The 27898-nt window shown below is 36.1% G+C and overlaps 1 protein-coding gene across 1 annotated transcript in view; it reads left to right on the forward strand.

Annotated features, from left to right (window-relative positions):
• Positions 1-3444: 3444 nt before the first annotated feature.
• The window catches only part of LOC131027769 (transcription factor bHLH36), a 37869-nt gene continuing 13415 nt past the window's right edge, over positions 3445-27898 (forward strand). Inside the window, exons 1-2 of the mRNA XM_057957852.1 lie at positions 3445-4045; positions 4134-4484. Coding sequence (XP_057813835.1) covers positions 3785-4045; positions 4134-4484 — 612 coding nt within the window. The 5' untranslated portion in view covers positions 3445-3784. The remainder of the gene's footprint in view (positions 4046-4133; positions 4485-27898) is intronic.

Raw genomic sequence — 27898 nt, forward strand, 5'->3', positions numbered from 1 at the left:
GATAAAGGATGATTGATCCTGATGAGAAACTATTTTTAAGTGATCAGTTTATCAAAGAGGGTGATAATGCACTTTGAGATGTTTAGATTTTGAACTTGTTGGGGGTGAGTACTTGAAAATCTTGGAGTGTTTATTTTCTAGAGTCTGATTTTGATGGGGGATAACTTATCCAAGTGAACCAAGAAAACAATCTAAGCACATATTGATAGATAACACGCGTTTATATTTACGGCAAATTGATCAGGCAGAAATGATAAATCTGAAACAGGCATGCAGGACACACCTCTGGACTGGCAAATGCAGATTTTTGTATGACAAGATATGTAGATTAGAACAACACAAGATATGAGTCTATACAAGAAAGCAGAAGTTTTCATATAAAGAGAAGAAACTCGTACGACACTTTTTTGAACCATACGACAAAACAACAGACTCGTACGACACAAAATGTTAAGTAGTGCGACACAAGATTTTATGCAAATAGGTTCATACGACAAAGATCCTAACTCATATGACAGATAACCATACAGAGATAAAAATGTTTGTTTGAACTTTTGATAACTGAAGTTTAATGTCTTTACTTTGGCTTTTCAGTTTTTTAGATGTCTGATTTGTTGATTTAGGGATGAATACGCAGCAAACACATGATGTGATAAGTGACTTCAATCAAGCTAAACCCTAAGGAAGTTGCCTAAGAATGAAAACCTTTGCTTGCTGACTTAGGTACACAGCCAATAGCTAATCAGAATATGGCCACTGAGTCTCACGCAATGGATTCTCAATGCCGTATTATCCGACTCCAAACACTAATGGGGCCATGATATGGGAAGTGTCTTGGAAGAGCTACTATTTCTCTTGCACAAAGATTATCACGCTTTAGGAGGTGAATCAGATAGCTTCTATTTTAACCGGCACTAGAAAGGGATCCATTTGGCGCGTCAGGGTATATACTCAATTAAGAGGTCTCCCAGCCTTGAAAACTAAGGTTTGATATACCCGAAGGTACGGAGGAGAGCTACTCCTGAGCACTATCGTTGCTTTGATTTTTATCAAAAACACATTTATTTCATAGTGGGTTGGATTACTTGGCATTAGCCGTTCCCACTTAGGTTGTTCCCCTCTCACCGGCCTTAAGGGCTAAGAGTTATTACTCCTCAGGAGGACAGGCCTGCTAAAGAAATGCACTAATGAAAGGAAAAGATGAGTCTAGCTTTCTCATCAACTAAGAAAGGTAAGAGCATACTCGCCTATCATCAAAGACACGAATGACATAGTTGTTCATTTCATTAAGCCCAAATTGAAGTGTGCCAAAAAATCTTTAATGAATACACAAAGTTTTCGTTGAATCCTTAGGCAACCTGCAAAAATTCGTTAGTAGTCATGATTGTGTTTTTGAAATTTGTCTTTGACAAGCATATCTTCGTCAATCGTCCTGTAGAAAAGAGTTAGGTTGCCAAAAATCTCATAAAGCAGTCAAGGTTAATGTTAGAAAATCTCAGATTAGAATCAGAAAACCCTAACTTGCAGTTTATCAAAAATCACAGATGTAGAGACTCGTACGACACAAATTTCTAGTTAGTATGACACAATTTTAGATTTTGCACAGGAATAAAAATAGACTCGTACAACATAGAATTTAATAGACAGAAATTCATACGAAATGAATTCAGCTATTGTACGACAATGAAAATGAACTCGTACGATACAAGATTTATTAACAAATGAGCTCGTACGACATGAACTTATACCTCATACGACAAGAGAAATGTGCTCATATGTTATAGGATGAGGTTTCACACAAGACTAAAAGGTAGTTTGTATGAGTTGAAATATCAACTCGTACGACATTTTGATTCTGATCTGGCAAAGATGAATGTTTGTTGAAGCTTGAGAGGCCGAAAATGATGATTTCTGCCCCACGGTGGGCGCCAAAATGTCATTCTCTGTGAAGTGTACCTGTACCTGCAACCACAATGCACTCAATAAATCATTACAAGCAATGGTTAGTAAATTGAAAAAATGAAAGACAAAACCATTGTGAATCGACTTATTGCCTCCTAGTAAATGGGAGTATGAAAAATGCTCTCAGATCTGATTATGCATACTGATGGAGGATTTGAATGATGAAAATGCATGATCTAGCAAGAATAGCATGATTAAGCTATATGAATTCATGATTGATCTAAAAAATGAACTAGATTAAGATAAAATTAAGCTAAAATTGAGCATGATAACATTGCCAAGAATGATAAACTAGAAGCTAGATGCCTATAATAACAATGCATAAGATGAGAATGAGATGAGATCCATATTGCTCAAAATGAGGTCTATTTATAAGATTTTTCAAGGCTAGGGTGAGGTGGCAAGAATCAACGGTCAAGATTGATCTGAAGATATCAATGGTTAAATTGGAGGAGGTTGGCAAAGGGGGTTGGATTAAAGGGAACATTTTTCATCTCTATGGTGACAAGTGTCAAGAGGCTTCTAGAAGGAGTTAGATGAAAGGGAACACTTAGTGACAAGTGTCAGAAAGGTTCTAGAAGATTTTGGATGAAAGGGAACATGTGCGTAGGTAGAATGGGTTTGGTTTAGGAATTGGTTAGGTTTAGGAGTGGTAGAAGTTAGGAGAATTTGAATTTAAAAATTCAAATAATAGGAAAAGGATGATTAATCTCAACAACTCATGAATTTAACTTGTTTTAATTAATTAGGGGATTTAGAAGAAATGATTGTGGATGGAGGGAATTAATTAATCAAAGGGGTGAAATGAACCTATTAAATAAATCCTTAGATTTATTAATAAGTAGATGAAAGGAATGATTTAATCAAATTGTTTAGTGAATTCAATTAAATTGGGGATGAGGATTAATTAAATGATCGTTCCCCAAAATAAAAACTCATAACAGCACAGCGAATTTCTGACCAATATTGTGACGGGATGAGCGTTTTATAAACTGGAGGCATGAGGTCACAGACTGCTAACTGTTTGTTAATTTGGAGGACAAAACTTCCAAATTAAAGATTGTTCATGATGAATACTAAATGGTAAGTCAGTAGATTAAAAGTAACCAGTCCATTTTTATTAGCTAAACGACGTTTCCCCTCCACATATCATGCAAACGTCGTTTAATTAATAAAAGTGGACTGGTTACTTTTAAGCTACTGACTTACTAATAAAAGTGGACTGGTTACTTTTAGGCCACCGACATACCATTAAGTATTAATTATGTATCATCCTTTTGGGAGACCCAATCATGGTGAACCCTTTTCCTTTTAATTAGAAATCTAAAGAGCTCTTCAAGTAAAATTATTAATAAAAATAGCAGACGGTAAAGATAGGATTCCATCGTTAGAAATTCTGTTTAAATCACAAGAGAGATTTAAATATTGATTTTGGACCAATCAATTCATCTGTAGCCATTACTCATGCAGTGGAATATTTCTTCTTTCACACGTTTCTATTTCATGGAACTCTAATATAGTGCATTATTGAGTGCTTTTTCCTTCACTCTCCCCAGACCACAAAGATCTAAATTGATTTGGGTCTTGTTTTCTTATTAGTTGAGAAGATCTCGCCCCAGTGCAAGATCAGTTTGTACAGATTTTGCAGTCTGCAGCTTGATTATGCTAGTAATATCTCATGAGATTCTCGTCTCAGATCTGATCGTATATATCCTCTCTGCAGCAGATCTAACTTCAGATCTACCCAGGTCAAGTACCTAATCATATATCCTTTCTGCAGCGAATCTCCTTGTCAGCCTGGGCTTCAAACCTAACAACCCTAATGACCAATTTTCCCTATACAATGAATTTCAGTTCCATCTCATTTCAACCAGACCAAGCTTACAAAAAATCTCTGGAACGTTATATTCAAGAGTGTCCAGTAAATGGCTTTGGTAACCCCAGTTCATGTAACGTTGGGAAGAAGGCAGGCGCGCAACCCACCAAGCAGATCATTCACAAAATGATTGAAAGGCAGCGGCGGAAAGAAATGAACTCACTCTACTCAGAGCTGTGGCTACTACTTCCGGAAAAAACCATTCGGGTATGATTCTATTTCATATCAGAGCTGAAATAGTTTTATTTGATGGGTTTTTCCCTATCTTAATTGAATTTGAATCGATATTCTGCAGGGAAAGCGTTTAGTAACAGACCAAGTGGAGGAAGCCGCTAATTACATTCGTTATCTAGAGGAACAGATCAAAGATCTAACAAAGGAAAGAGACAAGAAGAAAACTCATGCTGTTTGCTTTAAGGGCGTTGAAATATCCAAGCCTCTGGAATTCCAAGAATCAGATGAGGGTTTCCCATCAGTTAAAATAATTTCATTTGGTTCAGCTGCATTTCAGGTCTATATAAACTCGATCCAGAATCAGATCGCCTTGTCCGATATTCTTCTGGTGTTGGAAGAGTGTAGAGTTGAAGTTGTGAGCGCTGCTTCGTCTGTGACTAATGGGAATGCTTTCCACACCGTTCACGCCAAGGTATGTATCTCAACAACGTCTTAGACCATGTTGCCTCATTCTCTTCATAACTCTGAATGCATTTCATTTTAACTTCACAGGTAACAGACCTTAGCATTACTAATTTTGACACACTATATGTTAAACTTCAGCATTTGATCGGGTAAGCCTAAGGCAGGATGTCATGGTAGACAATAATCTGTGTTTGGCTTTGTATTTTGGAGCTTTTGATCATAGATTGAAGCTTTTTAATTTGATAAATATCATAAGTATCCAAAAGTGTATATATGGGTTTGTGTGCATTGAAGAAAGTTTGCAATATGACGAATGATGGATTTTAAACCAAAAGGGTGATCCTATAGATGAGCATATATAACTTATGATATACAATCTAATGAATTGATTTCAAATAAGGTGATTTCAAAGAATAAGGTATCATATGATGATCCGTTCCCTTTATTTGAAATATATTCTGAATGCTACACATAGAGTATGGTACTACAACATAGGTCCTTAGAAAAGAAAATGAAAAAAATGAAGAGTCACTAAATTTATTGACATATCTATATCTAGGTGTTGTGAGAGGTATGATGGCTAATTAGGTTTTTCACTCGTGATTTTTTTAATTATCTGGAATTAATTTAAAATTATTGATTATTGTTTGGTTTATTTGAGTAAATCATATCATCATCAATTTTGATGTCAGGATTGATTTTGTTTTTCTTTCAATAAAACCCATGAAATGGTTAGTCAAGCTAGCCTATCTAGGACCATTCAATTCTTTATTAAAGCATGAGTAAAATAAGAGAGATGATGAGTTATCTTAGCTGACTAAATATGTTGATTAACATGATATACCTCATTCAAATTGTATGCTTAATCTTCACGTCTTTTTTAATATTCTTGATCATGCTACTAGATCAAATTGATAATTAGATATGTAATTTTGAATTTGATGCGTATAAGCATTAAATTTTTTAATTTTGAATCTATCCATTGGAGATAATATATTTTAATGATATTGGTTCAATGAATTATGGATAGTTTGATTTTCCTATCAATTTGGAATATTTTGTTAGCTCAAGGATTAATAAATAATGTCGTATGGACCTAGGTGTTGATGCGAATACAATGGGAACATAAGTTATAGTTTACTTAAAGGAGTGATACATAATTTATTTCTATAATAATTTAATAGTAGTAGTCAGTTGGTAATCATGTTTCATAGTATGCTTATCTTTATGTTCTAGTTGAAAAATAGCTATAATATGAAGATGAGATGAGGTAAAGTTGTTACGTGAAAGAAAATGAGGACTTATTACATTAAGGAATAAAATCACTTGGGTATTTCAAAATATAGATCAGCGATGGGATTTAGGTACCATTAATCTATAAATACTATGAGGATTAACTATGGATGGCCAAATCATTTGTCTTGACATCATATTTATAATGACTTAGGATAATCATACTATTTAACTTATTCTCATATTTTTAAGATGAAACATGTAAAGGAAGGATGACATGTTTTAGATTATATTAGTAGGGAGAAGGCCCTAAACCTATAAAACAATAAAATTAGAGTACACCAACATAGGAGCTAGCATAAATGGCCTTTTCTCAATTTATTTGAGAAAAAAACATCATATAATTAAAATCTTAAAAACATGAAAGATATGTTAGCTCTCATGGCGGCCCTTTGTTATCTCTCATGGTGGCCCTCTGTTAGCCACTTCCACATAGGGGTTCCTTGTGTGTTGCTTGCCTCCTTTTTGTTTTTTATGGCTGACTCTAGGGGGGCCCTTTTTGGGCTTCCCAACAAGTTGGGTTCCATAACTTAGTTCCACGTGACTGCCCTACTTTTTAGGAGGACCCCCTAGTGGTAGATTCACCCTATCGCCCTTCTTCTCCTCAGTACCAATTTGATCTTTTTGCAGAACTTGAGTCTTTGACTTATGTGGAGAAACTCTAAGGTGGAAGCCCTATGAAGATGGGGAAATCTTATGACAGACCTATTCCCCAAGCTAAATGTGTGGTTAGTGAGCATCAGGTGGAGGTACCTGATATGTTAGTGAACTTGGCTAATGTTGAAGAAAGTCTCTCCTTGGTTGGAAAGTTTATGGCGTTTCATCCTCCTCTGGACATGGTGAAAAATGGGTTTCTACTAGATGGAATTTGAAAGGAAGTGTGTCCTCCAGTGATATGGCTAATGGCCTTTTCCTTTTTAGCTTCACTAATCAATAGGATATGGCTAGTATTCTCACGGATGGGGCTTGGACCTATGGGAATAACAACTTCATCTCCTTATGCAAATGGAAACCTAACCTTGATCCCTGGGCTGATCTTGGTGTTGTGGCCCCTACGTGGATTCATTTGCTTGGGCTACCGCTTGAGTTCTGAAATTTGGAGATTCTCAAAGGGATTACAAACTCCTTAAGGAAGTTCCTTGCTATTGATAGTATTACACAATGCAAATCCTATTTATTATTTGCACATGTTTGTGTTAATATTGCTATCAACTCAGTGCTTCCTACTAAGGTTATCCTCCTCTCTAAGTTGGGCTCTTGGGTTCAACCTATTGAGTATGATAATTCCAAAGCCTTTTGCCAAAGTTGTGTTCATTTTGGACATCTTAGTTCAGCCTGTAGAAGAAATGACAACCATAAACAACTGTGCCCTAAAAGTATGGAGGTTCTAGAAGAGGAACAAATCAATAAGATTGAGAATCATTTAGAGAAATCTCCCAATGGTGTTGGATGGTCCCTCCAAACTGGAGATTGAAAATAACTTGCCTAAGAATAAGAAGAAGAAACTTGACCACACATCATCCTTCTCTGTGATTGTGGTGATGTTTGCAGTCCCTCCATCGCCTATGAATCCTCCAAAGGATTGTCGCTTGGCCATGGAGACTTCAGGGAACAATGAGTTGTTCATTGACTCGAGCCAGAAGGAAGGACATGAGAAGAATGAGAAAGCTAGTCTGAGTGAAATATCACTTATAGTTGTTAAAGATCACTTCCTCTCCCAAAACAAAGAGAATGTTAATCAGGAAAACAAGATGTTAACCCCTAAAAAGTAAAACCATGGAGGGTTTGGTAACCTTAAGGAAAATCTACACATTCTGGGATTCTCTTCCACCCCTCCATCAATGAAATCAAAATTATGACTAACTGAAATGACAAGGAAGACAAAGAGTGGACACAGGTTTCCACTAAGAACAAAAAGAAGAAAAAAGTGGATGTGGGAGACAACAATAAGGCTAAATGACCTTCTTTGAGAGACACTAGATAGAAGGATGCATAATGAGAGGTAGTAGTAGAGAAACCGACAACCCTGGAAGGGCTTTCGAGAAATAAAAAAGAAGAAAACTTAATTTCCAATGTGCTGGGTTTGTCTCTCTTCAGGTGGGTAGAGTTTATTTTTTCTGTTTTTGGTTTTTATGAAAGTCCTCTCATGGAATGTTCAGGGTTTGAATAGCCCAATAAAACAACATATATTAGGATGTAAGCTAATGGATCAAAAGGTGGATATTTTGATGATTCAAGAGGCTAAAATGAATAAGGAGAATTTTCAAAAGGCTACTAACTCCTTTTGGGATGCCTCCTCCTTCCTAAGTTGTGACTCTTATGGTGCTTCTTAGGGGAATTGCCACTGTCTGGAACCCTACTTTTTTTGAAGGCTCGTTGATTCACTCTGGAAAAAAAAATTTGGTTGCTAGAATGGAAGATCTTAGAACCAATCTCCAATGCTACCTTGTTGATGTTTATGCCCCTAATGCTAGGTGTTCTATAGATCGGCTTAGGTCCACTCTGTATTGTCTCATTGGAAATCAAAATAATGATTTGTGGATGGTTGCAGGAGATTTGAACTCCCCTTTATACCCTTCTGAGAAAGCTGGTGGTTGTGAGGACTACTCAGAGAGTATGACTGATCTTGTTGATTTCATCTCCTCCTCTAGTTTGATGGACATTAACCTCATTCGTTCTAAGTTCACTTCGTCTAACTAGAATCATGGGAAACATTTGATTCTTGTTAGGCTAGATAGGATGTTAGTCTCTACTAACTAGGAGAAATTTGATTCCTTTTCCCTTCGCTCCTTCCCTAGATCAGGGTCTGATCATAATGCTATCCTTTTGGTGATGGATGGCCCTTATGATTGCAAATATTACCCTTTTAGGTATGAGATGATATCATCTCATCACCTTGATTTCAAAATGTTGGTGGAACAGTGGTGGAATGTTCCAGTCTTGGGCACTCCTATGTACCAAATTGGTCAAAATCTTAAATTTTGTTAAAGACAAGGTCAGGGGTTGGAACCAATACTCCTTTGAAAATATATTTAAACAAAAAAAGATGATTATTTATGACCTAAGGAAGATTCAGACTAAGATCGAAGAGAAGACTACACTTGAAAAAGTACGAAGAGGAAATGGATTTGAGAAATCAATGGCTTCTTCTTAGCACAAAGGAAGAGGTGTTCTAGAAATAGAAATCAAGGATAGAATGGCTAAATGAAGGTGATTAAAAACACTAAGTTCTTCCACCAATACACTATGAAGAACATAAGTAGAAATAGAATAAGGAAACTCCATAAAGAGGATGGTACTATGGTGGAGGATGATGATGAAATGGTTACTCTTTTCATTGATTTCCTTAGCTTAAACACTACTAATGGCCAAAGTGGTCTCTAGGACTCCCACAACCTCTTGGATGTTATCCTTGAACTTTATCCAGGTTGAGGACTTATCTATGCTAACTAAAAGGGTCACCATGCAAGAGGTGTAGATTGCTTTGTTCTCATTTTCCTCTTGTAAGGCCCTGGGCCAGATGGATTTCCCCTTGCCTTCTTCCAAGATCATTGGGATATCATGGGAGCTCATGTGTTCAATAAGGTTAAGGACTTCTTCAGAATAGGTAAACTCCTTAAACAAATCAATGCTACTTTCATAGCTTTAATCCATAAACATGAGAACGTTGTGTCCACCCAAGACTTTAGACCTATTAGTCTTTGTAACATAGTTTATAAGGTCCTCTCCAAGGTTCTTGTGAATAGATGAAAACCCCTTCATGATAAGTTAATCTCTTGTAATCAGAAAGGGTTTGAGAAAGGGAGACACATTCTTGATGTTTTAATTTTTGTGCATGAACTTATCCACTCTATGGAGAACAAAAAAAAATGTGTCATGGCTTTTAAACTTGATATCTCTAAGGCCTATGGCAGGGTTTCTTGGGATTTCCTATTTGAAGTCCTTAGAAGATTTGGGTTCAAAGGAAGATTCTTAAAAATGATAGAACAATGTGTTTGTACCCCTAATTTTTTTTCCTTCTAAATGGAATCTCAACAAGCGGGGCTGCTCCTTTGCTAACAAATGTGAGCTTTGTTATAAGGAAATGGAAAGTATACATCATATTTTATTGCATTGTAGTTTTTCTCACAAGGTTTGGGATGCTATTATGAAGGAATTGAAAATTTATTGAATTCATCCTAAAACCATTAGAAACTTCATGGATTTATGGATTATGATCCCCTACTCTCACCCTATTGCTAAGAATCTATAGCTTCAAATTCCGCCAGTTTTTGCTTGGAACATCTGGAAGGAACCGAATAACAGAGTTTTCAGAGAAGAAAGGAAAAATAGAAATGTTCTCACTAATATCATAAAACAACAGGGGAGAGAAGATGTCAATGCAGGCTCCCCAAATATCTCTAAGGTCTTACTTACTTTGCTGGACCTCTATGCTTAAGACAAGAATGAGGTATTCAACATAACTTCTTGAATCTTAACTAGAATAGCTTGTTACTAAGAAAAAACTGCACTTGGCTCCCTTCAAATTCAGGTTGGATCAAATGTAAATTTGATGGCTACTCTAAAGGTAACCCTGGTTTGTCTAGGGTGGGTGGCTTAATCAAAGATCATGGGGGAAGGTTGATTGAAGGATATGGGACCAATTTCGAGATTGACTGGAATAATAGATTTGAACCTATGGCATCTTGTATGGGCCTCTCTAGGCTTCAACATAACTTGATGGGGAATGTAATCTTGGAAGGAAATTCAAGGTTGATCATTGACTGTCTTAATAACTCCAATTCCCCCCCCTGGAAGGTCAGTGGAATTATAAACAATTATAAAAGTCTCCTTAATCTCTTTTAGAATATTATGGTTCAACATACATATAGGGAGGGAAATATTTCGCTCGACCTTATTGCCAATCAGGTTCTGAGAAATGAGGATTGGCGATAATTTTTTTTTAGTGAAAGCTATAAGGGCTCAAAGAAATCTAGGCTCGTGAAAGGCTTAAGTGTAAATAGGGAAACAAGGGTAGATGCCAACAAGAGTTTTAATGGTCGGGTTTTGAGTAATTGTTTACATGACTTCCTATAGTATGATGAGTAGGGTTTGGGTGATTTGGAGCTTTATGCTTACATGTTCTTTTTTCTAGCTAGATTATGTATGACGAAGATGACATGGAATTGAAGGGTCTAGAGGTGGGTACGGGAACTAAGGCTCATGATTTCAAATGGATCTCTTTAGATTGGGTTTTTATTAAAAGTAAAGGTGGCATCTTTTATTTTTGTAGAGCCTTAAAGTTTAATTATTTGAAAGGAAATCACAAATGTGATGAAAACAGTGAGAAAAAGTTAAAAACTGACCTTTCCAAAAATATTTCTTTATGTTTTCCTGTAATTGTGAAGAACCTGAGATGTTTCTTGGACCATTTTAATAGAGATAATCTACACTCTGTTTATCCCATATCTGACATGGGGTGCCCTCTTAAGAGAATTGAGCCTAAAAACTGTGATGGGTTTCATGAAAATGAGGAGATATGGGAGTTGTTTTAGAATGCTAGTTTTACCCCCTTCTTTCAGGGTTTGAAGGGTTACAATAAGGCCTTGATAGTGCGGTTCTACAACTCTTGGTAGGATGGTGCTATGACTATTAGGAGGATCTCCTTCACTATGATGCCAGATTACATCGCAAAGGTCACTGGTCTGTCGAATGTTGGTGAATGGGTGGAAAGATGTAATAGTGGTGGATACAAAGGGTTTATGAAAAAATTCTTTGAGAAAGGGGGCAAATCAGAGGTAATTCAGAATGGGTATGGTCACTTGGCTCTTCCTAAACCATTCCCCATAGTTAGTTATTATGTTATGAAGTATTTTACGCTTGAAGGTAGATACACTATTGTGCACAATTATCATTTTCCTATTCTCAATCATATTAGGCATCGGGAGAAAATCAATTTGCCTTTCTTTATGTTTTCTTCCTTAGAATCTTGCATTTAAAATGGTGCCAACCCCCCACTCTACCAGGGCCTTATCTATCTTCTTTACAAGTTCATTGTGGACCACTCTCTCAACCTTAATAGTTTATCCCCTACCCTTGGGAATGAAGGAAATTCTCAGAAAAATCTGGGTAAGTCCTCCAAGATTGTTCTTGTCGACTCCATGTCTCAGTGTTCACTTGGCTCCACCTCCTCTGCTGAGAAAAGAGGAAAACAAACCCTTTCTCTCCTGGATAGAGAATCCCTGGAGCTTTCTCTGCTAGATGTGAACCCTGATAAGGGAAAGCTTGAAAACCCTAAGAATTCCCTGATTAAATCTAAAAAAACTAGCAAAGAGTCTGCTAGGAAAAGTGTAACCATAGACCTTGAAATGCACAATTAGGATGAAGAGGTGGGAAAACCTTCGAAATGGGAAAAAATTGATAGCAGCTCTAGGGAAAGAAGGTCGGCTAGGCTCCGGGCTAAGGAAAGAAAAGAGGAAAACAAAAAAGATGATAAAAGGGCCAATATTAAAAATCTAGAGGAAATTTATGATTTGGAGGATGATGATAATTTTGTTGACAATTCTGAGGATGAGGATTTTCAGGAGGAGGAAGACAACCCTGAAGATAATTTCAAAGAGGAAATGGAAGAAGAGGAAGAAGGGGATGAGATTAGAGAGACTGAGGAGCATTCAGATACTCTAGAACAAAGCCCTAGAAGGTCCCTAATTTTTTGGGTGATGAGGAGATGCTCCCCTATTCCCAAGACTCCCTATTAAAACAAACAACAATAATATGTTGGCATTATTCGCATTAGATTGTCATTGATATCACCTGGTATGGCATATTCATCGGTGAGTAATTAGTTATGACCAGTATGGGTGAAGTAAGACATGATGATGTCAATCCATATGTGTGCAAGTAGACAAAAAGGCATGTCACCAGTACACACGAAATGAATCATCTACCTGTCAAGCAGGACTACTGGCAACGCAAAGAAAGCAAGCAAAGAAAAATACAAGGATGTGAATCAGTATACATGGAGAAGTTTAATTCTACCAGTAAATGGGACCAACATGTTTGATGGAAGGCCAACTTTATCTACTGACAAAGAAGAGGTTAGCAGGTAAGAAGGTCCACCTATGAAATTAGGTTATACCAGTAAGGTGAGTTGAATCGATAGTTTGTCTTTGTTGGTGAAGGATGTCTAATTGACATTGCAGACTAAATATGATACCATACCAACATAGAAAACCAAGCATAGGTGGATGTCAACAAGATTGATAGGTGGAAACTAGGTGGCAAGAACGCAGAGGTTGATGAAGTACTCGTCGATGTAGTAGTCAACAAGCAGGTCGACATTAATGAAGAACCCAAAAATCATGGGAAGATTATAGAATGTTGCTGATCAAGGAAAGACAAGGTAGCAAGGTGATTGAACTGACCTTGCAAGACAATCTGATCTTTGTACCCATTTTCAGAAGGAAACAGCCAAGCCATTAATGGCATTTGACAGAGAAACGTAGAAAATAATGTCGTAGTCATCCAAAAATAGAAAACAAACATTGAAAAGTGAGGAGATTGTGGTGCTATTTTGTGTGATGTAGATGATCATTATAGAAAAGAAGATCTGATCAGGTTTGATACAAATTGATTTGTTGAAGGTGAAACCTAACAGGACAATGTATGAATGCTTCTTGTGATGGGAACCCTAAAAGATAAATATGTCAACTCAAGACTAAAACTAGTTGATGGTAGATGTGAGCTATGAGAGGAAATAGAGCTTGAGAAAAAATAAAGACTATTTGCCTTAGAGTTATTTCTCAGAGAGTTACAGTGTCTGTTAGTAGACTAAATCAGTGAGAGGGTCTAACTGGTAGAGACAGCGTAACTAGTAAATTGTTACAGTCTTAGTAGTCAAGCATATTAGTAAGGACTGATTGGTTAGGAAGGCATCCAAGAGTGACACAGTGAAGTATGATATTGAGAGAGAGATAAGAAAGGCTGGGAGTAACTGGTGAGTGATCAGAGAAAGTAATCTGATAACCGACAGTGTGAGAACTAGTGAAGAAGAGCAGGTTGTTAACCTATAGAAATCCATTGATCAGGTGTTGCAAAACTCATTTGAAACTAGGTGCTATCACTCTATCAAAATTGTATTTCATTATATTACATAGAGTTGGTGCTTGGTGCAGGGGTTGGTGTTCCTCAGGTTGGTGCCCTAAATTAGTAAGGGGTTGGTGCACCTTGGGTTGGTGCCCTAAATCATTGTAATATGTTGTTTCATTGTGACGCTAGATTGGAGCAGTAGACTCCAACAACATTTCTCATCGAGGTTCTTCCCATATTAGGTTTTCCTCATACATCTGGTGTTGTGGATTATGCATTTATGTGTTTGGCTCTTTTGATATCCAGTCCTATCTTACCGGTTTTATCATTTAGTGTTTAGGTTGTTAACTGGTCCTCAAGGCTTAGTTTAAAAGGAAAATATTTGAGGAACCACTGATTCATTCCCCTCTTAGTGGTACATTGTGTTCAAAAATTGGTATCAGAGCCTAGATTCCCCGTTGAATAAAGATTTCTCTAGCTTGGGTAGATTCTCGTCAAGGAACACAATGGCAAGAAATGAGTTCGCCTCCTCAAAAGCTCCCATGTTTGATGGATCTAACTAAGCCTTCTAGAGTAGAAGAATGGAGACCTATATTTCCTCTCTTGGTTTTGATGTGTGGATGTCTGTCAAGAATGGTTATACTATCCCTAGTGTTCTTCCTACAGATCTGGATGCTAAGAAGGAGTATGAGAAAAATGCAAAGGTTAAATATGTTATCCTAAGCGGGTTGTCGGATAATGAGTTTGTCAAGGTCATCCACTGTGCATCCGCAAAAGAGATGGGATAATTTATAGAGGTTATTTGAAGGAGATGCCAAAGTCAAAGAAGCTAAGCTACAATCACTAAGAGGTCAGCTTGAAGGCATCAAGATGAAAGATGAAGAAAATATTGCAGACTACCTTCACAAAGTAGATGGAACTGTGAACACCATCAAAGGACTTGGAGAAGAAATTGTTGATGAGATTATTGTCAAGAAGGTACTTAGATCTCTCACATCTAAGTATGATACTAAGGTTTCTGCCATAGAGGAAGCCAGTGATCTTAAAACATTTAGAATGGATGAGATATTTGGCTCTCTAACTGCCGATGAAATGAGGACAACTAGGGAAGCATCCTCAATGAAAGAGGCATCTTTCAACTCCATCAAAAAGGGAAAGGAAGAGGTTGCTCATAAAGGATCCAGTTAAGATTCAGATGCAGAGGTAGAAAAATTTATCAGAAATCTCTAGAGAGGATCTGGAAAGTATAAAGGAAAGTTACCACTCAAATGCTTCGACTGTGGTAAAGTTGGACACTTTGCTGAAAAATATCCTTATAATGAAATCGGTGGAGATGAGCCAAGAAGTTTTGGAAGATCTACCGATAAATAAAAAGAAAGGAATGTCTACCGGAAAGGAAGAAGAGGCTACCGAAAGAAGAACAACCTATATATTATTGAGGATGATGCCACGAATGAAGAAAGTACATCAAAAGATGACTATTGTGAGAATGAAAGAGAAGTTAATCTCTTTATGGCACAAGATGAACCAGTTGGAGAAGATGAGGAAGAAAACGACATTGAACCCGAAGTAGATCTAGAAGGTGAGCTCATAAGTTCTCTTAAGGAGTTAAGTAAGACAAGAAGAAAACTCAAGAAGGTCAAGCTTCTTGCAGAAAAAGAACAAGGTCTCTTGAAGAAATCCCAAGATGAGTCCAATCAAGTTATCTCTGACTTAAAACTCTAGTTGGAAGAAGCCAAGAGGATATGTGAAGTTACATCCTTTGATCTGATGAAGAAGAAAAAGGAGCATCAAGATCTAGAAGCAGAAATAGTGAAGCTCAGAAAAGAGCTTGAAGAGAGTAAGGATGAACTGAAAATGAGGAGAAAATATGAGGGTAGCACAGAAGCCTTAGACAAGATGTTGAGAAAGAAGAGACAATCTAAAGATACTGGTGGCTTAGGATTTGAAGAAGGACAAAGTTTAAACATCAAAGATATATTTGGTAAGGAGATATAGTTAACTTCTTCTAGTGAAGGTGAAGAAAAAAAACATTCACAGTGAGAAAGGATACTGATAAGAAGACTAATGCAGAAGTTGTTAGAAACCATCACACAAATCGGTATACACAATCAATGAATTGGAGACCACACTCAGTGTAATGGAATACAAATCTTAGGAGAAATGCAAGAGTTGATCATAAAGGATTTACTAGAGTCAACAACATGAAAGGAAGACCCCCAATGAGGCAAACGTTTGCAGGACCAAGGCAACCTAACCGGTATTTTCCAAACTTTCATGGTTATTATTACTTGTGTAACAAATTTGGACATAGGTTAGCTGATTGTAGATTAACAAATAAGCCTAGTATGAGTTATGAATGTATAAATCCATTTAATACACCCTAGGATGTGAATGTTGTTTGTTATCAGTGCAATGGATTTGGTCATAGGAGTTTTGAATGTAGGAAGAGTAAACCAGTGTCCTATAATAGTTTCAAAGATTCATCTTTCAATCTAAATGTGAAATGCTATAACTATCAAGAGTTTGGACATATCGAAAAGCTTTGTAAGAATAGGAAAATCAAGCAGAAGAGGGCAGATCTTGATCAGGAACCAGTAGTCAAAATGGAGAACAAAATTGCAGCCGATCAGAAGAAGGAAATTCAACTGGTTTGGGTGGAGAAAGAAAAGAACAAAGAAAGTAAAGTCTAATAGTGCAGAATGCCCTACATGCTAAAAGAAGAAATCTATGTAGATAGTGGTTGTTCCAACCACATGACCGGTCATAAAAATAATTTATCAAACTTGAAGACTGGAATGATGGCTCAGTAAGGTTTGGAGACAACTCATCTATCAATATAAAGGGAAAAGGCACTCTAAATATTGATGGAAAACTGAAAGCACATGATGTGTATTATGTGGAAGGCCTAAAGCACAATTTGCTAAGTGTGAGTCAAATGTTATAAATTCACCTTTTATTCTACCAACTGCTAGATAAAGAAGGAGAGTATCGGTTAGATTGTTACCGAAGGTAAGAGGAGTGACAGTAATGTATACAATTTGAAAGAATATTTTGAATCCCAATGCATGTTGGGACAACTGGATGAAAGTTGGTTGTGGCATAGAAGATTAGGCCACATTAATTTTGATAATCTAGTTGGAGTAAGCAAAAGGGGCTGTGTGAGAAATATACCACTCATCATCAAACCAGTAAGCACATTTTGTGATGAATGTGTGAAAGGGAATTAGACTAAGGTGAGCTTCAAGACAAAAGAACACAACACTTCAAGACCACTTGAACTGGTACATATAGATCTATGTGGTCCGACTAGGATGAGAGCTCTTGCCGGTAAAAGATATTTTATGCTCTTCATTGATGACTATTCAAGAATGACATGGGTCACTTTCCTACAAGATTAATCACAAGCATTTGACAAATTCAAGATCTTTCAGAAGATGGTAGAGAAGGAAAGTGGGTGCAAGCTGAACTACCTAAGATCAGACCGGGGTGGAGAAGTCACATCAAATGAGTTTGAAGATTACTGTGAAAGACATGGAATGAGAAGGTAATACTCAACCCCTAGGACACCGCAACAAAATGGTGTGGTAGAAAGGAAGAACAAGACATTCAAAGAGATATCCATAGCCATGTTAAATGAGGCAAGTCTGTCGGACATGTATTGTAAGGAAGCGGTTCATACTACTGTATATACCTTGAATTGGGTTAAACTAAGAACAAACAATAGAATGACACATTATGAGTTGTAGTATGACTAGAAACCATTAATCAAGTACTTCAAGGTATGTGGAAGCAAGTGTTTTATCAAGAGAGATATGGATGGTTTAGGTAGTTTTTATTCTAGGAGCGATGAAGGAATCTTCCTTGGTTACTCAACTAACAATAAGGCCTATAAATGCTACAATAAAATACTACTTAGAAGAGTCATTAAGAGTGTGCATGTAAGAGTTAATGAGGATATGCACAAAGGAAGACAAGCACATGTGAACCGGTATGATGATTCTGGTGATGAAGGTAAAGAAGCTCAATTAGACAATGAACTGAAAGAAGCATCAAAAAATATACCTAACCGGTATGTGTAGATAAACCACCACCCAAAAGAGAAAATTTTAGGTAATAAGAGTGATGGTGTGTAGACTAGGAGAAGACTTGCCCGGAATGATGAACAAGTCAATTCATGCCTTATGACTGAAGTAGAACATAAAACATTCAATGAGGCCAACAAAAGTTTGAAATGGATGGATGCCATGGAAGAAGAGTTGCAACAGATTAAGAAGAACAAGACTTGGGAAATAGTCCCTATACCGGAACACAAGAACAACATTCGAACCAAATGGGTTTAAGGGAACAAGATAAATGAAGAAGGTAAAATTGTTAGGCATAAAGCTAGACTTGTGTTCAAGGGTTAGTCTCAAGTAGAGGGCATTGATTTTGAAGAAACATTTGCACCGGTAGCTAGATTAGAAGCAATAAGGATGTTTCTATCTTTTTCAGCCTACAAGGGTTATAAGGTATATCAAATAGATGTAAAATCTTCCTTCCTCAATGGAAATTTTGAAGAAGTGTACATGGAGAAACCAGAAGGGTTTCTTGTTACATGACGATGAAATCTTTGTGTGCCGATTGAAGAAATCCCTCTATGGTTTAAAGAAGGCTCCTAGAGCATGGTATTCAAGGCTAGATCAGTATCTGAAGGAGAAATGATTCAAAAAGGGTAGTGCTGACAATAAGCTCAACATCAAGGAAGATGGAAATCACATGATCATTGTGGTTGTGTATGTAGATGACATCATTTTTGGAGGCAACAAGGACACTCTTTGCAAAGGTTTTGCTGATAAGATGCAGTCGGAATTTGAGATGTCAATGCTTGGAGAATTGATATACTTCCTTGGTTTGTAGATATCATAGCTAGATAAGGGAATCTTTATCTCACAAACCAAGTATGCAAAGGATATGCTAAAGAAGTTTCAAATGGAGGACTGCAAACCGGTGAGTACCCCATGGTGACTGGAAGCAAATTAAGTAAGAATGATGAATCATCGATGGTGGATCAGACATTGTATAGATCCATGATAGGTAGCTTATTGTATCTTACTGATTTTAGACTGGATATAGTACAAGAAATGTGTATGGCGGCTAGATTCTAAGAAGCTCTTAAGAAGTCACATATGACTATCGTAAGCAAAAATTTTAGGTACCTGCAAGGGACTCTCAATTATGGATTATGGTACTCTAAACAAGGGGAATTCATCTTGGAAGTATATACTAATGCTGATTGGGTAGGTTGCATTGATGACCAGAAGAAAACAAGTGGTGGTGCATTCTTCCTAGGTGACCGGATGGTCTTATGGTATATCAAGAAGAAAGATTCGATCTCCCTATCAATTGCTAAAGCATAGTACATTGCTGCTACTACATGATGCTCTTAGGTTCTTTAGATGAAGCAAGCCCTCAAGGACATACAGATGGACATATCTGATCCTATTCCCATCCGGAGTGATAATTTAAGTACCATCAACATATCAAATAATTCGGTGTTGCATTTAAGGATGAAGCATATAGCCACCAGGTATAATTTTCTCAGAGAGAAGGTTGAAGGATAGGAAGTAAAGATGGAATATGTCCCTATAGGAGAACAAGTGGCAGACATCTTCACCAAACTATTACCAGTAAGAACTTTTGAGTACTTAAGACTCAAGTTGGGAGTTGTATCACCTACCTCAAGCACTGAAGTTTGTAAGGAGATATATGGTTTGGGGAAAGTTCATAGCAATATCTATATCTCTTGAACCACATGATGACCTAGGGAAATTTCAGGGTTGTATGTCTTAGTATTGGCTGTAATCACTAAGAGAAGATTTGACTAAGGGGGAGATAAGTATGAATCAAAGGGGGAGAATGAAGTACCTTGAACCTTTGTCATTGTGTCAAAGGGGGATAAATCTACCAGTTGTGAAGACTTACAATGAGTTGACATCAATTCCAAAGGGGAAGATTGTTGGCATTGTTGGCATTAGGTTGTCATTGATGTCAACCGGTATGGCATGGTCACCGGTGAGTAAGTAGTTGTGACTGGTATGGGTGAAGTAAGACATGATGATGTCAATCCATATGTGTATAAGAAGATAGAAAGGCATGTTATTGGTACACATGAAATGCATCATCTACTGGTCAAGCAAGACCACTGGCAAGGCAAAGAAATCAAGAAAAGAAGAACAAAAGGATGTGAATTGGTAAACATAGAGAATTTTAATGTTACCAGTAAATAGGACCAACACATTTGATGGAAGGAAAAGTTGATCTACCGACAGAGAAGAGGTCAGCAGGTAAGAAGGTCCACCGGTGAAGTTAGGTTATATCGGTAAGTTGAGTTAAACTGGTAGTTTGTCTTGGTCATTAAAGGATGTTTAATCAACATAGTAGACTAAAGATGATGCCATACCGACATAGAAAACCAAGCATAGGTGGATGTCAACAAGGTTGATAGGTGGAAACCAGGTGGAGAGCATGCAGAGGTTGGTAAAGTACACATCCATGTAGTAGTCAACAAGAAGGTCGACATTAATGAAGAACCCGAAAATCATGGGAAGATTAGAGAATGTTGTGGCTTGAGGAAAGACAAGGAGGTAAGGTGATTGAGCTGACCTTGCAAGACAATATGATCTTTGTACTTATTTCCCGAATGAAACAACCGAGCCATTAAGGCGTTTGAAAGAGCAACACATTAAAGCATGGCGTAATCATCCAAAAATAGAAAACGCACATTAAAAAGAGAGGAGATGGTAGTTCTATTTTGTGTGATGCAAATCATCATTCCAGAAAAGAAGATCCGATCAGATTTGATATGGATTGAGTTGGTGAAGGTAAAACGTAACATGACATCGTTTAAATGGTGCTTGTGGTGGGAACCCTAAAAGATAAATATATCAACTTCAGACTGAAATTAGTTGATGCTAGATGCAAGTTGTGAGAGGAAAGAGAGCCTTAGAAAAAAGAAAGACTATTTTCCTTAGGGTTATTTCTCAGAGAGTTACAGTGTGTGTTAGCAGGCTAAACTGGTGAGAGGGTCTAACCGGTAGAGACAAAGTAACCGATAAATTGTTACAGTCTTGACAGTCAAGCATACTGGTAAGGAGTGATTGGTTAGGAAGTCATCCAAGAGTGACACAATGAAGTGTGAGGCTGAGGGAGAGAAGAAAGGCTGGTAGTAACTGGTGAGTGATCAGAGAGAGTAATCTTATATTTGACAGTGTTAGAACCAGTGAAGAAGAGGAGGTTGTTAACCGACAGAAATCCATTGACCAAGTGTTGTAGAACTCATTTACAACTAGGTGCTATCATTGTATTTAAATTGTATTTCATTATATTACACCAAGTTGGTGCTTGGTGCAAGGGTTGGTGCTCCTTGGGTTGGTTCCCTAAATCATTGTAATATGTTGCTTCATTGTGAGGCTGGATTGGAGCAGTATACTCTAACAACAATTCTCACCATTTTTTTCCCCATATTGGGTTTTCCTCACACATCTGGTGTTGTGGGTTACACATTTGTGTGTTTGGTTCTATTGATATCCACTCCTATCTTTACCAGTTTGATTATTTAGTGTTTAGGTTGTTAACCGGTACTCAAGGCTTATTTTAAAAGGTAAAAAATTTAGGAACCACTAATTCACCCCCCTGTCGGTGGTACATTATCATCAACACAATAATTTATATGAGAATTTACTGGACCTTAAGGGGAGAGTTGCTACTCTCGAGATAAAGAACGAGGAAGAAAACCTGAAAAATGCAAAACCTGTGTGATGCCTTATACTCTCTTTGTTGCATTATGGATGGGGTTATGAAGAATGTTGTTCTGGGCATGATTTCTGGTTAGGAGAGAATTAAAAAGAACAAGAAGAAGATGGTGAAGCAGGGCCAGATGGAACAAATTGTGGGCGATGATGAGGAGAAGATGGATACTTGGGAATACAATCTCGGGAGACTCCAGCGGGACTAGAATCTATTTAAGAAGGATTAGCTACTCTTTGGGTTCTAGTTTTTTTTTCCTTTTTGCTTATGTTAATACTAAGGATGTTGTGTTGGGTATGCATACCCTTTAATGTTAACTTTTATTACGATAGGACTGATAAGACTTTTAGTAATATGCTCTCTATTGATTTTATTGTTAAAACCTTGAGTAGTACGCTTACTGATAATATTTATATGTGGGATAATAAGTCTAGAAGCTAGAGGTTAGTTAGGATGTGCAGAAATAGCTGCAAAACTATGAATTTTTTTTATTATTTTTGAAGGGTGGGCTCTGGTTTTTTTTTGGTCTCTGGGTGGATGTTCTTTGCTTGAAGATTTAACTATGTAATTATCTATTGTTCTTGGTTCATGGTTGTCTCCCTGTTTATATACTCAAAAACAAAGGAGCTAGTATCAAACTTCCAGTCAAAAAATCCCAACCCGTTGTTCCTTAGAAGTAATAAAAATTTAACATGACTCTATAACTAAACATACTAATAATGACTAATCACCACCTTCTGAGCATAATAAAAGTAATATGAGTATCAGCAATACTAAAAACTTTAACTAATCTTCATAAAACTCTTATTTAAGTGTCATGCATGCCCCATGCTACCATATATACTAACTCCATCATCTACTATCCTAAGAACGGTGTTTAACATAACACTTTACTTATTGTTGATCATACTCCAATTTTACTGAACCCTGTTAACCTGACTCACCCAGGTATCCTCTTGATTATCCTCCCTATCTTCACCATCCTTGTCCATCTTCCCTTCCTTTTCCATCTTCCTTGCTTTCTTATTTACCTTGGTATGTCCTAACACAACCCCCATAGTATCCTTCCCCATGATACCATCCATGATAGTGCAAAGTGAGCCAAAAACCTTACATATTTTATCAAAACGCTGAAGTGTAGTCATTAGTTTTCTCTTTCAAGTTCAAGACTCTCTTTCAAGTTCAAGACTCTCTCTTTAAGCTCCATAACTTGATCCTCTAATTTTTTGCTACTTTCTTTTTCTGATGGAAAATCCAGTGAACAGAGCACCATCTCCACATCCTCTTGAGGAGTTGAAGGCTATGAATTCTAGTCGGAATCCTTCGAGTCATCCTCAAACTCGCTCTCTTCTTCCATCTCCTTTTTGTACTATTCTTCTTGTTCCTCTTGTTCAACCTGAAACTCTTTGTCCTTTGAATCCTCATTAGTTATTTCCTCTATTCCCTCCAAGTTAAAGGCTTCCTCAAGATTAGTGGTCATCTCCTTAGTCTCAGGCACAATATTCTTCTCCTTCGCAAGTATCCTAGAAAACCTTTCCCATAAATGATTTCACCATCTTTTAAAATCATCAGTTGGCAAGGAAAGGACTATCACGTACAACCAACTAGGTCTTTTAGATTTACGATAGCCACATGTACAACCTGCCAACTCGACAGCTTACAGATCATCCTAATCAGCCAGGTAATTAGCATCCTACTAATCACATTGTAGGGATTCAGACGAGTAGTTTGAATTGTAAATTTTTTGGTGCTCATAGAATTTAAAAAGGAGAAATTGCCAACACTGCTACAACTTTGAATAGTTCACCATTTCATCCAGGGAGAAATTTACCCTCTCCCTGGCCAAAATGTGCTTTAATCCCATTGGGCTCTCCAGATAACTAAAGTAACACCATCCATTTTTTGTTAAACCTATATTAGGAAGGATGAAATATTATGTATATAGGAATATGATATTATAATATTGGAGATAGAGCATAGAGTGACTTGTTATATAAGGTTTGTATTGTTATAGTATTACCCTATTTCAAAATTTAATACTATTTCTACATGTACTAGATTACAAGGCATATTGCCCCACATATATTAGTTTCACTTCTTTATTTGCATCTGTAACTTGATTCAAGTACCTCACCTATCCGTGATTTCTCTTACACCACCAAATGAAAAATTGAGCCTGAGGTTGTTTATTAATTCTAGTTAAGGTCATTGATTGTTGGGAGTTTACAATGAGTGTATATCATTATGGAGGTGATTGAATAAACAATAGATGTATACACGGCAATATTCAATTTTTTATGGGAATTATTCCCAATGTAGAGGGAAATTATTGAAGTGGAAAATATTTGTGGCCACTAATTTTGAGTGTGATAAAGCTTGTGTTATTCATCCATAATGACATTTTAGAGATATTATCCAACATAACATTCTAGAGAAAAATTTATTGATGGAGATGGAAACTTAACGGTTTCAAAAGGAATATATCTTTTTTATGGTTGTGTTACCATATTAGAAGAAATGACTTGCGGAATAAATAAAATTAGATGTTTTTCATACATATGTATAAGGATAAAGTAGGATTCATGTCCTTAGGGTATGGGATCCCTTCTATGCATGAATTATTTGAACCAAGGAGGATTTCACTTCTGTACACATGAATATTTGATGAGATTGATTGAGTTGTATCACGTCAATGAATTCCTTACTTCACAAAGATGATATCACATTTTTTTTGTATAAATATGTACTATGATAGTGTAGATTATAAATATTTACTATGATAGTGTAGACTATAAATATGTACTAAAATAGTGTAGATTATAACAATTTTCACTTGCATATAATATTTAGGTGATATTAGTTAGTTATATACAAATTTCTCTTAAGAAAGAATTTATCTTTTTTTTTATAAGGGTATTTATGTTGAGCTATTGCTTATATGGACCACTATAAATCTCTATGGATATATTTGCTCCATGCTAATTTTTGGTATCTCCATGGTAAACTAAGAATTTTAGGGGATAGTGAAATAAACCTCTAGGGATATATTTGCTATCCTTTTATATTAGTTGATTGTTGTAGAAATTGTAAAATCTTACCAAAATATCTGATATGTGCTTCTAATCACAAAATATATAACATTTCTTTCAGTATTAATGTATGATTATATATGACTAGTTATTAGAAGTTAATTATTCTTTCAGTATTAATGTATGATTATATATGACTAGTTATTAGAAGTTAATTATAGGCTTGTGAAATTGTAGTGAGGCAAATGGGATCTTGTACAGATTTAGAGTTCTTAACTATATCTTCATATTAACATCTTCGCCCTTTCTATTTTTTATTATATTTTCAAACAAAATAGGTGATAGTCACAAAATGAAAAATGATCAATTTCCTAATTGAAATACAAAATAGGTGCTAGTCACAAAAGGAAAAATGATCAATTTCATAATTAAGATAATCCTCTTTCTTCCTTAACAGATTAGTGTAGGTAAGTTTTTTCAATATGCAAAATTTAGTAATACACAATGTTGTAAGAACATATGAGAGATCATGCAATGCATCTTTATATAGTTATGGATGTTGTTTCAAAGTGGCAAATTATGTTACAAAAATAGAAAGAGATTTAGCTTTAAGGATATATATCAGTTTCACTTCATTTGCATCTGTAACTTGATTTCTTTAGTATGAGATTTGTAGCCTTATATGAGTAGTAAGCTACTGTGATTAATTTTTATTAATCAAATAACTAGGATTTTCTCATACAAAGAATATGATTATATAAACTAAATTTCCTTTTAATTCTCTTAAGAGGATCTCAAAGAATACCATTGATTTTGTAAAACTCAGAATGAAAATGATTTATTTACTCTTTTTATTAGCCAAAGCCACCTGCAATTTAATCATGGATTTAACATAATTCTAACTAAACAATCTTTCCTAAACATACATAATTCATCTATTAAATACTTCTTTCAAAAAGCTCTTACGCATCCAATTCATTACACTCCATACAGAACATCCAATTCACTGGCAGATATCAAAGTTAGAGCCTAGAGGATCTAGAATGTCATGATACAGATACCTAAGCCGATATCTTTTGGAGTCGCTTTCGACATGTTTTGTGCATCAGGAAGTTTTGTTTCTCTTAAGCTTGGGTCTGGCCTGCACAAGTATTAAGCCCTTAAGTTTTGCTAGGAGACGGTTAACGCATGGGTACAAGAATGGCAAACTATGCACATGGTTGCTCGAATTTATCTTTTGTGTGCATATAGAAAAGAAAGCAAATGCAAGTAACATTTCAAGGGCGATATTCTTCCCGAAGACCCAGAAATTGAAGAAATTATTATGTCCACAGTGGGTGATATATTTTTTCTTTTCACCAGACATTGGCATATAGATATGGGTGGTTGAGGGTCTTTTGTTAGCAGGGTATTAGATTAATAGATTCTTTTTCACGGCTTCATCATACGATGAATGCATTTGACATATGAAAGAAAATTATCATTTGGCTATGGTGAGAATATCTTTCCAGGTTGCTGATATATCATTTGGCATTTGACTATATTTGTCATTTGTGATGGCTAAATACAGCGTTATTTGAATAGATACATTACAACAGTTCGTTATGTTGTTTGCACGTTATTGTGCTCTCATTGGGGTAATAGGCGAGAGTGATCAGGGTTTGTACATGCTTCAGGAACAGATTTGACAGGAAAATTCATGATTTTGTTGGTGGTTTCCAAGATTCTTGACGTGCTTCTTGTTGTTTTAGATATTTCTGGGGTATCTGATTAATACTGAGAGGTTAGATTAGGACAACCACTAAACTTTCATCTATCCTATGTATAGAACATGCCTATGCCAATTTTTTAATTTGTTTAATAACGAGGGCTCTTTCTCTACATATTCGTAAGTTTACAAGATAAATGCTCATAACTAATTGATTTCATGTAATATAAGAATGTTATTTCAAACTTGCCTAGAATACTAAATCTAAGTGGTTATTTAGTTTACCAGGTATCTAGATTGCATCACATTAGAATGGTGCAAAGTACTAAATATCTATTCTGTTTGGCACAAAATGAGAAGCCAAATGTACTTTACTAGGGAAATAAAGCTATTTAGTTCCTATTAATATTTCCTAAATGAAATGCTACAAGGTAGAAAATAGCAGCCGGAGGCTCCATGTTAAGAGCCTTGCCATATTTATTTGGAATCATATCAGTAAATAGGATGAAGCCATTCAGATTATGTAGAATATCATTTGTCAACACATTCAATGGAGGATGTTTACTTCATTAAATAAACATACATTTAAGATTTTTTAGTGACATCTATAATGGTTTAGTATTTTTGTTTAAACATTGATTTTCAAATCAAACAAATTCCACTTAAACACTATCTCAAATATTAGACCTTGTCAAATGGCTATGTTTGACAAGAACCTTTCGTAATGCCTTTGTACTGCATATGAATATTTTAGTAGAAGGTGAAGGCATTGTGAGATTGCCACTGAGCATGAAATTTGACAATCAATAATCTTATACATTGAAAGCCCTCCATCCTTCTCCCTTATGGAATTCCAATTATCGTACTAATAAAAAATCTTAAGTAGAATAGTCTTTTTCAAGTTGAACACTACTGTACATAATTTTGTGAAAAAAAGGGAGATTTGAAACAAAAGAAATCAAATGAATTCCATAGATGAATTTGATATATGCACGGCTCCACCCTTCTAGCTTTTGTTGCATGCTGTATTGGTTGTACAAGCTATTATTGTTTGATCTGCTGTCCGTTTACTATAATTACAGTTACACTAAGGTGGGTAAGAGCACATTATTTGCTTATTTCTTAGTATACTGTGACTTGTCACTTGCAAAATAGTATCATTATGTCCCTTAGCAGATTCATGACAATGAATACGATTTCTTTTTTAAATCCACAAAAAAGATGTCAGTAAAGATTAAACATTTGAAAACGAACTGGACAGGGAATCAACACTAAATATATAATTATTTTGACAATATAAAACAGCGTGTTGGAAACCCCCTCTCATCAAATATTTGAAGATAAGGATGAACGATGTGCTGGAGGGACAATAAGAAGATCATGATTTTTTCTGTTTATTTTTTTTTTTCAAATAAAACAGACTGCTACGTAATAAAGCAGTTTCTAGTTTTTTGTTTTGTTTTGTGCTTTGTATCTGCTATCTACGGATTGCAAGAATTGTTTTTCAGTTTTGTTTTATTGTTCTTAGTTTTATGT

Source organism: Cryptomeria japonica, chromosome 11, assembly GCF_030272615.1.
Source record: "Cryptomeria japonica chromosome 11, Sugi_1.0, whole genome shotgun sequence".
Lineage (NCBI taxonomy): Eukaryota > Viridiplantae > Streptophyta > Pinopsida > Cupressales > Cupressaceae > Cryptomeria > Cryptomeria japonica.